The sequence below is a fragment of the Rhincodon typus genome, chromosome 24, assembly GCF_021869965.1.
Source record: "Rhincodon typus isolate 14 chromosome 24, sRhiTyp1.1, whole genome shotgun sequence".
Classification (NCBI taxonomy): Eukaryota; Metazoa; Chordata; class Chondrichthyes; order Orectolobiformes; family Rhincodontidae; genus Rhincodon; species Rhincodon typus.
In genome coordinates, this window is record NC_063355.1 from 46447295 (window position 1) to 46461735 (window position 14441).

The window sequence follows — 14441 nt, forward strand, 5'->3', positions numbered from 1 at the left end:
GCTCTCCTACAACCTCTTGCGTCAGGCAGAAGATACAGAAGCTTGAACACGTGGACCAGCAGTAATTAAATTTATAAATAATGCTGGTCTTGCTAATGTTAATCTCACCTAGCACTTCAATGAGAAAAAAGTATTCATCTCTGTTTTTGTTCTTTTGATCAAAACTTTCTGCCCTATACTTATGGGCTCTCAAACCTTTGATAGTAGAGGACTCCAACAGTCAACGGACACGTGTATCCACAGGGTTTCAACTGGAATTCGAAGCTGGAACTCCAGTCCGTGCTCATCCAGACTGTCCAGAGCAACATTCGAACCTCCTGATTTTGAGTCAGTAATGCTGTTGAGCCAGGCTGCCTTCAATTGCAACTGGATCATTGTTAGTTCTGTTGTGACTTACTTTGTAAATATGGTTGCAGGTAGTGAACTTTAAAACTTTCCCTTGAATTGGCCTGGACTTTCACCTTTCCAGAAGATTCCTGCAGTGGGTGAGGAAATCTACACAACAATGCTCCAAATTGTGGCAGAGGCTGGATCAAAGGTCTTTTCCTGATTCTCATTGTTTTTTCTGCTCCAGCCATTTCAAAACAATTTCCTCTATTTTTCGCACTTCATGAAAATAATTTAGTAAGAAATACTAATTGATCGCTAAAACATTTTTAAAAGATTTGTGCCAATTTGTCCAAATAGTTTTACCTGTCACCTTGCTTGTGGTTAGTCACTGTGCAGTTTAAAAAGTCCAGTCGTGATTATTACAAATATAATTTAATTAGTTCATCACTAACAGCAGATGGAGTGAGAACCCCAAGATCTGTGAACAAAAGTGTAATGAACGATGGGGGAGTGTAATCCACTGTGGGATGCTCAGCTGCAAGATTCTTCACGGATTTCAATGTGTCCGCTTTGTACTGTTTGAAATAAAAACAAGATATTAATATTTTGTAGTCACTCAGCTCTTTGCTTGCACAATTTAAAGGAATATGAGGAATATAAAATGTGCAAGAGGGAACTTAAGGAAATTAGGAGTGTAAAAACGGGGAAATAAAAGGATAATGGCAGGTTAAAAAAGGAAAATCCCAAGTTATTTTATACGTACATTAAGGGTAAAAGACTAACAAGGGAAAGAGTTGTTTCCCATGGAGCAGAGAAGACTGTGGGAGGACATGACTGAATTGTATAAAATTATGAGGGCATAAATAGTGTAGACAGGAAGGAACATTTTCTTTTGATGAGGGAATCAATGACTAATGGGTAGAAGGTTTGAAGAGATGCAAGGAAAATCTTTCATTACCCAGAGCATGGTGGGAATCTGGAACTTATTGCCTGTAAGGTTAGTGGAGGCAGAAGCCTTCATAATGTTTAGTAAGTATTTTGATATACACATGCAATGCCAAGCCACTCAAAGCTATGGGCCAAACACTAGAAAATGGGACTAGAATAGTTAGATGGTTATTTTTGACCAGTGCAGACGCAACAGGCCAAAGGGCCTTTTTCTGTGCTGTAGATCTCAATGGATAAATCCTACTCCTCACTGCCCTGTATTTTCCTACGTGTGAAATATTTATCCTTTATCCAAACTCTTATGCTCAGAAGATAACCACAACAAAGTTTTTTTTGACAAAACTTGTTTGTTTTGGGAATGCACAATTTTAATGCAATGAATCTGCCACTATTTGTCAGACTTGTAGGTTGATGACTAACTATAATGTAGTCTTCTTAAGATTTACACTCATTGAAAGCAAAGGAAACTTCAATTTACACAAATACTGTGTTTAGTTTTCTCACCTTAAATCGATCAGGAACATCTTGCTGATTAAGGGGATAAAGGCGGACAAATTTGAAACTCTCTGCCACTACGTAGAAAGGTTTATTGTGTGATTTTGCACACACAGCCATTTGGTAAGTTCCAATCTGAAAGAAAAAATAAATGCTATTTATTCGATGGCAATGAAGAGAATCATAAAGCAGGAATTAAACCTGTGACAACTTTACTCTGCAAATACACAAACTTTTGCACCTGAAAGCAGTGACCAGCAGGATTTTAAACATTTAATTTGATATTTTGAAGCTTGTCATTTTCAGAAACGTTCTGTTTTCAAGCAATATTACAGCAGCAAACACTTCATAACGGAACTTACAATGACCCAATTGCAATTGATTTCAAATAGCAGATTCACATCTAAACGTTGGATATGCTTAAAATTCAGGCAAGGCCGTTCAGAAAGATGTCAGAAGGCACTTCGTATACTGGGAGTGGATTTCACAAATTATCTTCCATAAATAGTTGTTGTGGTTAGAGGTTAAACTTGAGGTGCAGAAAAGATTTACAGGAATAAAAACCAAAAGAACTGCAGATGCTGCAAATCAGGAACAAAAACAAAGTTGCTGGAAAAAGCCCAGCTGGTCTGGCAGCATCTGTGATGGAGAAAACAGAGTTAACTCAGTTCTGAGGAAGGGTCACCAGACCCGAAACGTTAACTCTGTTTTCTTCTTCACAGATGCTGCCAGACCTGATAAGATTTACAGGAATGTTGCCGGGGTTGGAGGGTTTGAGCTACAGGGGGAGACTGAATACGCTGGGGCTACTTTCCCTGGAGTGTCAGGGGCTGAGGTGACATTATAGAGGTTTATAAAATTATGAGGGGCATAGATAGGGTGAATAGCCAAGATCTTTTTCCTGGGGTGGGGGTGTCCAAATCTAAACGGCATAGGTTTAAGGTGAGAGGGGAAAAATTTTAAAGGTACCTGAAGAGTAATCTTTTAACACAGAGGGTGGTGCATGTATGGAATGAGCTGCCAGAGGAAGTGGAGGTGGGTTATATTGGAACATTCAAAAGGCATCTGGATGGGTATACAAAAAGGGTTTAGAAGGATATAGGCCAAATGCTGGCAAATGAGACTAGGTCAGATTAGGATGTGGGGTGTGTGCAGATGAGTTGGACCAAAGGGGTCTCTTTCTGTGCTGTCTAACTCTATGAAACAGGTCAGCGGATGAGGGAGATTATTAAATTGAAAATTCAAAAACTGAGATCAAGTGCTTTTATTGGGTGAAGATAAAATTTATTGAACCAAGGCAGGTAAATGGAGTTAAACTACAGAGCAGACCTGATCTAACTGGTGTTACAGGCTCAAGGGACTGAACTACCTCCTATTCCGATGATTTGTTACTCTGTTATTGATTAGATTTCTGTAACCTATTGAATGGACAGGAACAACCTGTTACCTTGTTAATGATTCCTCCACTTTCCACCACTCCTTCAGCACCAACCAGTAGAAGATCCACTTTCTCCATAATGTACCTGCAAAGAGAAAAATCTGTGAATGCTCCCACATTATCACTAATCATCCCATCAGTTGTCTAACAAGTTTAACACACCTGTTACAAACAAGACTTTCATTTGTCCAGCCATAACAATATTCTACAACATACCCCACTGAAGCATCCAAGATCACTGTTACAGGAATGTTCAGCTCCCGCAGCTTTTCTGCGCTTTTCAGTCTGTAAGGCAAATAGCAAAGGTGATTGATTGCAACAACCCAAAACACTTTATACAAAACTCCACAAAGCTGCTGAAGGGGAAACTTTTAATGTACAAAATGGTCAGCGTGCTGGCAAGGGCTTAATAACAAATTCTACAGAACCCAGTAGTGACCAAGGCTTATAATTGTTGATGTAGAAAAAATCAATAGTAAACTTGACATTAGAATAAAGTTCATGACAAATGAGCAAGAAGTGGCAGACCCTGAGGATTTTTAATAACAGATTAATTTATCTCCCGGACACGGCAGACACAGGCATCACAATCAAGTGCAGCGGGGTTAGAATGCAATTTAGTGTAACACTCCGAGTATTGGCAAACAGAAGGGGCTTGGCGCAGAGCTGTTGATAGTGGTCAATATCTTTGCTGAGTAAAATGTAGAAATCTTCAAATGGGTACTATATGAAGCTAACACTGTCCCCGTTAACACTTTTGTCATGGCATTAACTGAGCAGAGACGATAGTCAGTTGTATAGCACAGATAGAATTGTACAATAAGAGTATTGTATTTTTGGAGCAGATACTGCACAGGAGTTTGAGTGACAAGTGTAAGAAGCATACAGTCCACATGTTTTACTTACCCTGCTGAATCGGGTTGTGATTCTGTAACATAAACACTGAAGCGTTTCTTGGCTTCAGCTGCTCTCTCCAACACTCGTAGTACAACCCGTGAGGAAGAATGAGTTAAAATTTTCTGTTAAAGAAATGAAATTTGTAATAAAATATGGATTGAAGTGCAGAGCATACTCGTATACACAATGTACTAAATTCTAAGCTCTAATTGTCAAATTGTTCCTGATTTAAATCTGTCCTTTAATGAAAAGTAACAAATGGAGTAAAGGATTACTTCATAAAGGGGCAAACATCTTAGGACATCTCCAAAACAACATGATATTCAGCCTGCCACCTCCATATTCTGTTTCAGTTTCCATGGTAGAGAAAGAGGATAAACATACCGAAGAGACCATGAAGGTTAACCTAAATCAAAAGGAGGAACCTACTGGATTTCATACAATTTTATTTTAAAAAGTAGCAAAGAAAATAGTGAGACTTAAAGTAGGCGAATCTGCAGGAACTGATATTTTCCAATGCAGAATGTTAAAAGGTGAAAAAAGCCCAGCTGTAATTTCAAGAAATGCTTCAGAATTGGGGATTGATCACATGGGTCAGAAAACTGCTGCTCTATTAATTCCGAAGACATAAAGAAATAAGAAACTGAGGGATGTCAGTCTAATGCTAGTTGTTGAGAAGTTAATAGAATCTATCAAATCAAATACTTTGATATTAATCTGTCCCATCAATGAATTGCCTTTTTCTGTACTATCTAACTATCCATTTGGAAAGAAAGGGCAGGACAACTGAACAAATTCAAATCAATACAAAGACGTCTATAGCAACTGCTTTGGTAATATCATCCAGTACCATTTCATATTGATAAGTAACAAGGAGGTATTGCTGAGTCAGGTGGGACTGAAGAATGTGATAGGCCAAGTGTCTGAGGGAACATTGAGGTAACAGTGATCATCATATTATAAGTTTCAGGCAGAATAGCAACAAACGATTTAAAGTTGAACTTCTGGAACATGGCTAAATTCAATGGGATGAGAAGGGATCTAGCCAAAGATTGACAGGAAAATTTGTAACAGAACAATGGGCGATCTTAAAGGAAGAGATGTTCCAGGTGAAGGCTTGGCACAGTCCAACAAGATTGAAAGGTAGGAGAAGCGCAGCCAGGGCTACTTGGACCATCAGAATGATACTGAAAATGATAAATTCCCTTTTAAAAGTCAAAAGACAGTACATGATGCATGTCAAGTGAATTCTTCAAGTGAGAACCAGGCCAAATACACTAAGTTGAGAAGGGGAAAAGAAAATAAGACTTGCAAAGAGACAATAAGAAATAAGAAAGGAGAAAATAATGAATCATGATAAATGGAGGATGGTAGACAGTGGTGTTCCCCAAGGGTCAGTGCTGGGATGAGTGCTTTTTGGATAGGTAGGTGTTGTTCAAAATAGTCAGATAAACAGCAGATTAAATTGAATTCAGAAAGTGTAAGGTAGAGCGTTTTGGCACAGGCATAGGGAGTAGCAATATAAACCTAACGGCACAGATCTAACGAGTGCAGGGACATTTGGGGTGGAGGTGGGGTATGTAGTCCACGTGCATATATCTTCGAAGAAGAGTGAGTAGTGAGAAAACTGTAGAAGATTTGGGCTTCATAAATAAGTAAAGCTGTTGAGTACAAAAGCAGGGAAGTCCGATTGAACCTTGATGAGGTTCTAGTCAGATCACAACTCGGTGTGGACCTGTTGGGCCTAAGGGTCTGTTTCCACACTGTAGAGATTCTATGATGATTCAACTAGAGTGCTGTGCCCATTTCTGTCAGCACAAGCCAATGAAAGATTTAAAGGTTCTTGAGAAAGTATGGAGGACATTTACCAGAATGTTTCCAGGCAGGAGAGATTTTAGCTATAATGTTAGATTGGAAAAAAACTAAGGTTGTTCTCCTAGGAGCTTTGATGTAAATTGTGGGATTTATATGCATAATATTTGATATTTGTAGTGAGTTTAGGTTTGGGTTTTGAGTTAATACCCAGAGGATTTTTCTGTGTGTCTGAAGTTAGGAGTTAACTTGTCAGTATTTCTGTAACCATTGTGATTTCTTTTTAAATGAAGCCTGGCTATAGACTGAATGAGTTTTGTGCCCTAATAGACTTTTGTTTATTTTAAAACGTTTGTGAGCCAGCATGGTAAATAACGGGGCCTCAAAAATTTGTTATAGCGTTCTGTAATCTGGGGTTTCTTTTAAGCTCAAGGGAAATGCCCATAATGGACAGACATTTAATTTCACTCTGTAGTGATTTCACTCCTGTGAAGACTTTGGAACAGGGTGGCTGTTTAGAGCAGTGCACCTGCAAAAACAAGGATATAGATAGTCCTTAGAATGAAGTTAGTGCTAATTTCAGACCAATGAAAGACCCAGAATTGGTTGTGTAAGCTACATGCAGCAAAATTCAAGTGTATGATAGCTCCAGGATTGAAGCCATCAGTTCAGTTTAACAATTCAAATTCCAAGTGACTTAAACCCACTGAGGTGTTAGATACAGGGACTCCGGTGTGAGTATTATACATGGAAGTCTTGAAGATCGTGTGCTTACGTTTTGGCAAGAGACCTACTTAGTTAAAACCAAAATAAAGTTAAAATTTATGAAGGCAGGTTGTTGTCCGAGATCTGACTTGTCTGGTATAATATCTGCTGGGATTATAACAAAGCAAAGATTGAAGGAAGATTTGATAGAAGCGTACAAGAAAATGCATACAGGTTTAGATAAGGCAGACAGAAAAGAAATTCCTATTACTAAATGTTACAAGGACTAGTGGACACAGATTTAGGGCATGAGGTGCAAGGACAGATGTAAGGGAGAATTTTTTTGCAGCAAACGTGAACAACCTAGAACTCTCTGCTTGTGTGAATGGTGGAAGCAGTGACGATCAATGATTTGAAATGGAAACTCGAGGGACATAATCTTACAGGATTACAGGGATACAGCAGGATAGAACTGAACTGACTCTGTTGCTTCACTGGGAGTCACCATGAACACGAGAGGACAAATGGGCTTTTTTTGTGCTGACGTGACTGTACAGAGCTCAAGTAAGGCAGGTCAAACTGGATGAGCTGGGAGGGCTCGAGGTACAGTCATACAGCATGGAAACAGACCTTTCGATCCAATTTGTTCATACCAACCAAATTTCCCAAACTAAACTAGTCCCACCTGCCTGTGTTTGGCCCACATCCCTCTAAAGTCCACTTCCTCTGGCAGTTCATTCCACGTACGAACCACCCTGTGTGAAAAAATTACCCCTCACATCCCTTTTAAATCTTTCCCCTCTTACCTTAAATTATACCCCCTAGTTTTGAACTCCCCAACCCCAGGGAAAAGACTCTTTCTATTCACCTTATCAATGCCCCTCATGATTTTATAAACCTCTATATTGTCAACCCCTCAACCTCCGACACTCCGGTGAAAAAAGTTCCAGCTTATCGAGCCTCTCCATATAATGAAATCCTCCAGTCCCAGTAATATCCTGTTACATCTTTTCTGCACCCTCTCCAATTTAATAAAATCCTTCCTATAGCAGGGCAACCGGAACTGGACACAGTACTCCAGAAGTGGCCTCACCAACGTCCTGTACAACTGCAACACGACATCCCAATTCCTATACTCAATGGTCTGAGCAATGAAAGCAAGCATGCCAAACGCCTTCTTTACTACTCTGTCTACCTGTGATGCAACTTTCATTTCACGATATAAGTCTGACGATCTGTATTGCAGGGAATCATCAGGCTGATTCAGTACTTACAGCTCCATCTTTTATAAATACGTGACACAGATTTGCAATCTTATTCCTCGAGACAGATATCTTCTCCAAGTAAAGCTCACCTCTGTCTATCATTGTCTTTTTGCATTTTGAAAAATCCTGCAATAACAAAATGATATCAGTTCGAACTCCAGCATACTGAATAATAGAAGAAAAACTGGAAACCTCAAAAATATTCAATATTAATCTTGAAGCATTGTACACATTAGAATTCTATGTATCTTTACCTGAAGTGGGAATGGAGTCAGGAATGAGACCAGAGAATGAGATTTAATTCAGCCTCATTTAAAGGTTATGCATTCTGTCCTTATTTTTATGTTTTCATTCTAAATTTCTATGTCTGCATCTATAGTGTAAACTTCTCATGTTGCAATGGCATCCTCTGCTCCTAAAGTGGCACTGCCATATCTCCAGTCCAGGAGAACTGGAATTACACTGTCACATTTTTAATCACAAATGTGGATTGGGGATTTATAATGAAGATAAATTGACGGGATGTGTAAAAGACAAGATTTTACACTGATTGGAAGGCGCAAGAACAGATATCTGTAGAAGCCGAAACACACTTATAACAAATACTATTTTATAAGTTACAAAGAGTTCTCAGAACTTAGCTGAGGTGGAGTTTTGTAACTCTTGCCCAGCTACAGTTCATTAAACTCTGTTTCTGTGGATCCATGGCTGGAGAGACACTGCTCACTATTAGAAATTCTACACCCAGTAATAAGACATCAGTAACACTACCCACTGATGACCACAATCAAAAGAGCTCAAATCAGGGGAACAATTAAAGACACAAAGAACCAGCTACAGGCAAACATTGGAGTTTTTTTTAATGTAACGTTGAGGGAGTAGCTGAGAGTACGTAACACTACACATTTACCAAGACTAAAATAAGGGTTAGCTGTTCCTGCCACATCCTGTGACCGACAATCAGTACTATGCATCACCATATGCACACTCCCAAATCCCCTCTCCATCAGCACCACCTCACGCTGTCTCAGAATGTCCTATTGTCCAGTTCCACTTCATTCCCCAGCTTGTTTGACATTCTAACAAGAAATTTTTCTCTTCCTTTCAGACATTAAGGAATGCAAGCTGGAACAACTCAGAGGTACCCACACCCCTCTGGAACCTCCCTCCTTCCCTCCAATTCCAACTTTTCTCCTGACCCCACCACTTGTCAGGTATTCTGAGGGATCTCAGAACACAGGAAGGGTCACCGGACCCGAAACGTTAACTCTGTTTTTTTCTTTCACAGATGCTGCCAGACCTGCTGAGCTTTTCCAGCAACTTTGTTTTTTTTCCTGATTTACAGCATCCGCAGTTCTTTCGGTTTTTATTTATTATCCCTTCTGACTTTCTACTCTCTGATGCTGAACCTTCTGTACTCAGCAAAGGTCTTAGTTTTATCACTTCATGCCCCCACCTCAATGAATCTTGGGGTAGATCTGACATTGAACTTCTGTCGCCTTCACTTGTGTACATTTCTTTGAAGAGGAGTCCTCTCCTCAGTTCACAGATCCCTTCACCCACTTCTAACACTCACCCTCCATCTAGACCCCTCCCTCCAACCTTTTACCTGCACTTGATTTGTTCATTAAGAACTGACGACACAACATCAGCCACCTTACCCATTTGAATTAATCTCCCTCTGAACTGACTGCACTCCGTGCTCTCAAATACAATCCTGACTTTGTCATTAAGCCTGCTGATAAAGGTTGTGCTGTTGTTGTCTGGGGTACTGACCTCTACATTGCAGAGGCTGAGCACCTACTTCCCCTGGACCATGACCCCACCATCGAGCATTAGGCCATTGTGTCCACGACTGTCACCAACCTCATCTCATCTGGGGAAAAGAAACACAGACTGCATGACTGCTTTGTGGAACACCTGCGTTCTGTCCACAAAAATCACTCCAAGCTTCCAGGTGCCTGCCACTTCAACACAACACATTTTCGTCACAGTCCTGCTGCAGTGTTCCAGTGAGCCTCAGATTCTGCTGGAAGAAAAACAACTCATTTTCTGCTTGGGGACCCTGCAGCCTCTAGGACTCAACATTGAGTTCAATAACTTTACAGCCTTCCACACCTTCCATAAAGACAGTCACCCGAGGATGAAATCAAACCTGGGTCTCTTGCACTGTGAGGTAGCAGTGCTAACCAGGGAGCCACTGTACTGTCTACTTGTTTACACACCCCTTTCATCTCTCTCTCTGGACTGTCTCCACCTACCTGCTCTTCACTCCCCTTCCACCCCACCCTCAACTTTGCCTTCAACATAAATACCACTCATTCTTAGTTGCTAATAGTTCTGATGAAGAGTGACCAAACTCAAAATGTTAACTCTGCCTTCTTCCCACAGATGCTGAGTTTCGCCAGCAATTTCTGATTTTGCTTCAGAGCTCCAGTATTCACCATCCTTTATTTTATAAGAGAAAAACCTGCAGTCCACCAAATGTAGTCAGAACACAGACAGGAAAAGTTTTCCAAGTATTCAAACTACTTAACTCCACAAGAAAATGTCTGAAGTTTAAATTCCCCTTCTCTACTAATTCCTGTAGATTTCCAATCTTAGACTTCTGATTTAACAGCTCTTTCTAATCACAATCATGAAAGCAAAAAAGAAGAAGAAAATCAGCTCCATGTTGTGTGGCCTGGGATCACTCGGCTACAGTTTACAGAACGCATACTCTACATAGTCAGCTAGAGTACAGTTAGCTAACAGTGTGGGTTCAATTCCTGAGGTTACCATGAAGGACTCTCCTTCTCAATCTCTCCCCTTGCCTGAGGCGTAGTGACTCGAAGATTAAACTACCACAAGTAATCTCTTTCCATGGTCCATTAGGACTATGGCAACTTTACCTTTATACTTAGACTTACTAAAATAAGCTAAATTTTATAAAGCATCTTAGCAGATAAAACATTCTTAGCCTTTTCACAGGACCAATGCTTGACACCGAGTCACATGAGGAGATATAGGACAGGTGACCAAAATCATGAACAAGTAGGTAAGTTGGAGCCATGCATTATTGTGGCAGATACAACAGAGGTGAAGAGATTGAATTCCAGAACTAATTTTAAAAATATATAACATGGGTTCCACACACCCAGTACATACCGGGTGTTCCAAGGATGTGAGACTGATAAAACGGAGGAAAAGTTCACCACCTGAAGACACTGCCACTGAAGAATCTACACTGGTCAGGGTTTTTATTGCTGCCTTCAGATTCTCTCTCAGCCCCTGAATGGTTTCACCTAATTCCAGAAAAACAAAATTGACAGCTTGCAGCTCATTGAGTGGAAAACAATGCTATCAGTTTAGACATCAACATGTGTTTCTACCAGATTTCCAAGGGATTGTGTGAACCTCATTACAGCAAAGTAACAGTTACATGGCTGGACACATAACCCAGAGCACAAAAGGAAAATACCCTTCCTAGAATTTTCAGTTCTTCTATGTAACCCACAGAAATATAAATTGGAACATCAATTCAGTTAAAAATCTGATAATACTCCTACAAGTCTTTTTCTGCACTTAACTCTGTGTGATTTGAGATCCATTATATAAATTTACCATTGTAAGATTGCACAGCTTCAACAGAATCTGTACATATGAAAGCTGTTTAAACAGCATTGTCATAATTCTTATCTCAGTTACCTTTGTCTCTCTTCAAAAACTCCAACAAGGTGCGAATGGCTGCAACAGCTGAAGCAACATCCTCATTCTGTTTCATCTGGGTTTTGAAATAGTCCACAAGCTCTGTAACAGGCCAAGTAGCACTTTTTAAATACAATTAATTTACCCACACTTTTATGTTACCTATGCACACTATTATTTTATCTACTAGAACACATTTTCAATCAACAACTTGCATTTACTTTAGTACAATAAAATGTATATTATGTCCCAAACATAAGAATGTAGGGGAGAAAAAATCAGGAGTAGGCCATTCAACCCTTTGAAAACCAAAAGAACTGCGGATGCTGTAAATCAGGAACAAAAACAAAGTTGCTGGAAAAACTCAGCAGGTCTGGCAGTATCTGTGAAGGAGAAAACAGAGTTAACTTTTCGGGTCTGGTGACCCTTCCTCAGAGCTCAGTTTTCTCATTCACAGATGCTGCCAGACCTGCTGAGTTTTTCTAGCAACTTTGTTTTTGTTCCATTCAACCCTTTGAGCCTGTTTCACCGCTCACTGAGATCATGGCTGATCTGTGGCCTAACTCCATACACCTGCCTTTGGCCGATATCCCTTAATACTTTGCTTAACCAAAGTATATCTGCCTCAGATTTAAAATTAACAACTGATCTAGCATCAACTGCCATTTGTCAAAGAGGTTGAATTTGGTAGGATTATAGTCACTGGAGTTCAGAAAAATGAGAAGAGATTTTATAGAAACCTACAAAATTCTAACATAACTAGACAGGGTAGATACAGGAAAAATATTAATAACTGACTTGGGGGGGCAGGGGGTGGTGTGAAGTGAAGAATCCAAAACCAGGAGTCACCATCTAAGGTTACAGAGTAGACCATTTAAGAATGAGATGGGGACTTTTTTTTCACCCAGAGAGTGATAAACCTCTGGAATTCCCTACCACAGAAAGCAGACAATGTCAAAATTGTACGATTTCTAGGAGGAGTTGGATATAGCACTTGTGGCTAAAAGGATGAAAGGGTATTGGTGAAAGCAGAAACAAGGTATTTTGGATTATCAGTCACGATTAAAATAAATCAGGCAGCAGTCTTGAAGGTCCAAATGACCTATTCCTGCTCCTATTTTTTATGTTTCCAGAAATTTACCAAAGATCCTTCCAAACCCAGAAGGAAAAGGGCAGCAGATACATAAGAACACCAGCCCATGCAAGTTCCCTTCCAAGCCATTCACCATCCTGACTTAGAAATATATCGCCGTTCCTTCACTGTCACTGGGTCAAAGTCCTGCAATTCCCTCCCTAAGGGCTTTGTGTAAAGTCAGAAGTCACACGACACCAGGTTACAGTGACTTGTGACATTGCCCACCGCAGTTCAACAGCAACAGCTCCACATTCAGGGCTTTGTGGGTCAACCCTACAGCACATGGCAGCTCACCACCACCACCACCACCACCACCACCACCACCTTCTCAAGGGGGCAATTAGGGACGGGCAATAAATGCTGGGCCCAGCCAGTGTCAGTCCATGCTGAGGGCCGAGCTCTATCTCAATGTCCGGCCCGTGTGTTCCCGGTGATTTCCCAGACAGTGTACGGCCACAATACCCGGGTTTTAGGGGGCAATCCTGACATTTACCTTCCTCGTCCATCCTGACAACAGCGCGCTCCCGACAAACCGTCAACAGGCCCAGGGTCCCGGGGGCGCCACGCTATCTCCTTTCCCCCGGCACACCCGGCCAGCTGCAATAGGACCGGACCCACCCGGACACGTTTCACTGATGCGCCGGAACGGACCGAGAGCGGAGACATGGCGGACGGTGAGGGAGAGGGTCAGCGGGGTGGGAGTGGGATGGAGGGATGGAGGGATGGAGGGATGGAAGGGAGTGGAGGAGGAGAGACAAAAGTGATTGAGGCTGACAGAATGCACCTTCTCCTATTCTGATAATCACAAGTTAGAATGACCATGGAGTTACTGACCATTCCCGGTGATCAGTCTTTATCACCAAGTCTGCAACAGACATGGATTTTGTGATGAAAAAAACACCCAATGGACTTTTAACTATCTTTACCAAGTCCAAACTCTAAATGGAAATAATATTTACATTTCTTGCAATCCGTAAAAGAGTCATGCAGCACATATACAGACCCTTCGGTCCAACTTATCCACACAGACCAGACATCTCCATCTGACCTAGTCCCATTTGCCAGCATTTGGCCCATATCCTTCAGAACCGTCCCTATTCATAGACCCATCCATGTGCCTTTTCAACGTTGTTATTGTAAGGTGCCACCACTTCCTCTGGCAGCTTGGTCAATATTTGCACCACCCTCTGAAGGAAAAAGCTACCCCTCAGGTCCCTTTTAAATCTTTTCCCCCTCACCTTAAACCTATTGCCTATAGCTTTGAATTCCACTACCCTGAGGAAAAGACGTCGGCTATTCATTCTACCCATTCCCCTCATGATGTTAAAACTTCTATAATGGCCTGAATCTGTAAGAATAGCTTTTATTTCATAGCTTCCCCCTTCTTACTCAGGATGTATTCAAATGGTGGAGCAAGCTAAAGGGGCCAAATGGCCTATTTCTGCTTCATAGTTCCCATCATGCATTGGTGTTTTCTTCCAATGCAGTTGGTATTTACTGATTGCATTGAAGCTTGTAGACTTTATTTTATTGAAAGACTTCCAGTAATCCAGAAAAGCAACAGACACATGCTAATGAATCAGAGATGGTAGGAACTGCAGATGCTGGAGAATCCGAGACAACAAGGTGCAGAGCTGGATGAACACAGCAGGCCAAGCAGCATCATAGGAGCAGTAAGGCTGATGTTTCGGGCCTAGACCCTTCATCAGAAAATGATTTTCTGATGAAG

The 14441-nt window shown here is 40.9% G+C and overlaps 2 protein-coding genes across 2 annotated transcripts in view; one reads left to right on the forward strand and one right to left on the reverse strand.

Annotated features, from left to right (window-relative positions):
* Nucleotides 1-746: 746 nt before the first annotated feature.
* On the reverse strand, nucleotides 747-13333 carry eif2b1 (eukaryotic translation initiation factor 2B, subunit 1 alpha). Its single transcript, XM_020535534.2, has 9 exons — nucleotides 13206-13333; nucleotides 11578-11679; nucleotides 11038-11174; nucleotides 7900-8016; nucleotides 4118-4230; nucleotides 3428-3496; nucleotides 3221-3296; nucleotides 1783-1908; nucleotides 747-905 (listed from the first exon to the last, which is right to left on the reverse strand). The coding sequence occupies exons 1-9, from the start codon at nucleotides 13216-13218 to the stop codon at nucleotides 750-752; spliced, it is 909 nt and encodes a 302-aa protein (XP_020391123.1). The 5' UTR covers nucleotides 13219-13333; the 3' UTR covers nucleotides 747-749.
* gtf2h3 (general transcription factor IIH, polypeptide 3) overlaps nucleotides 13305-14441 on the forward strand; it is a 75123-nt gene continuing 73986 nt past the window's right edge. The window contains exon 1 of the mRNA XM_020535532.2: nucleotides 13305-13386. Within this exon, the coding sequence (XP_020391121.1) occupies nucleotides 13377-13386 (10 nt within the window). The 5' untranslated portion in view covers nucleotides 13305-13376. The remainder of the gene's footprint in view (nucleotides 13387-14441) is intronic.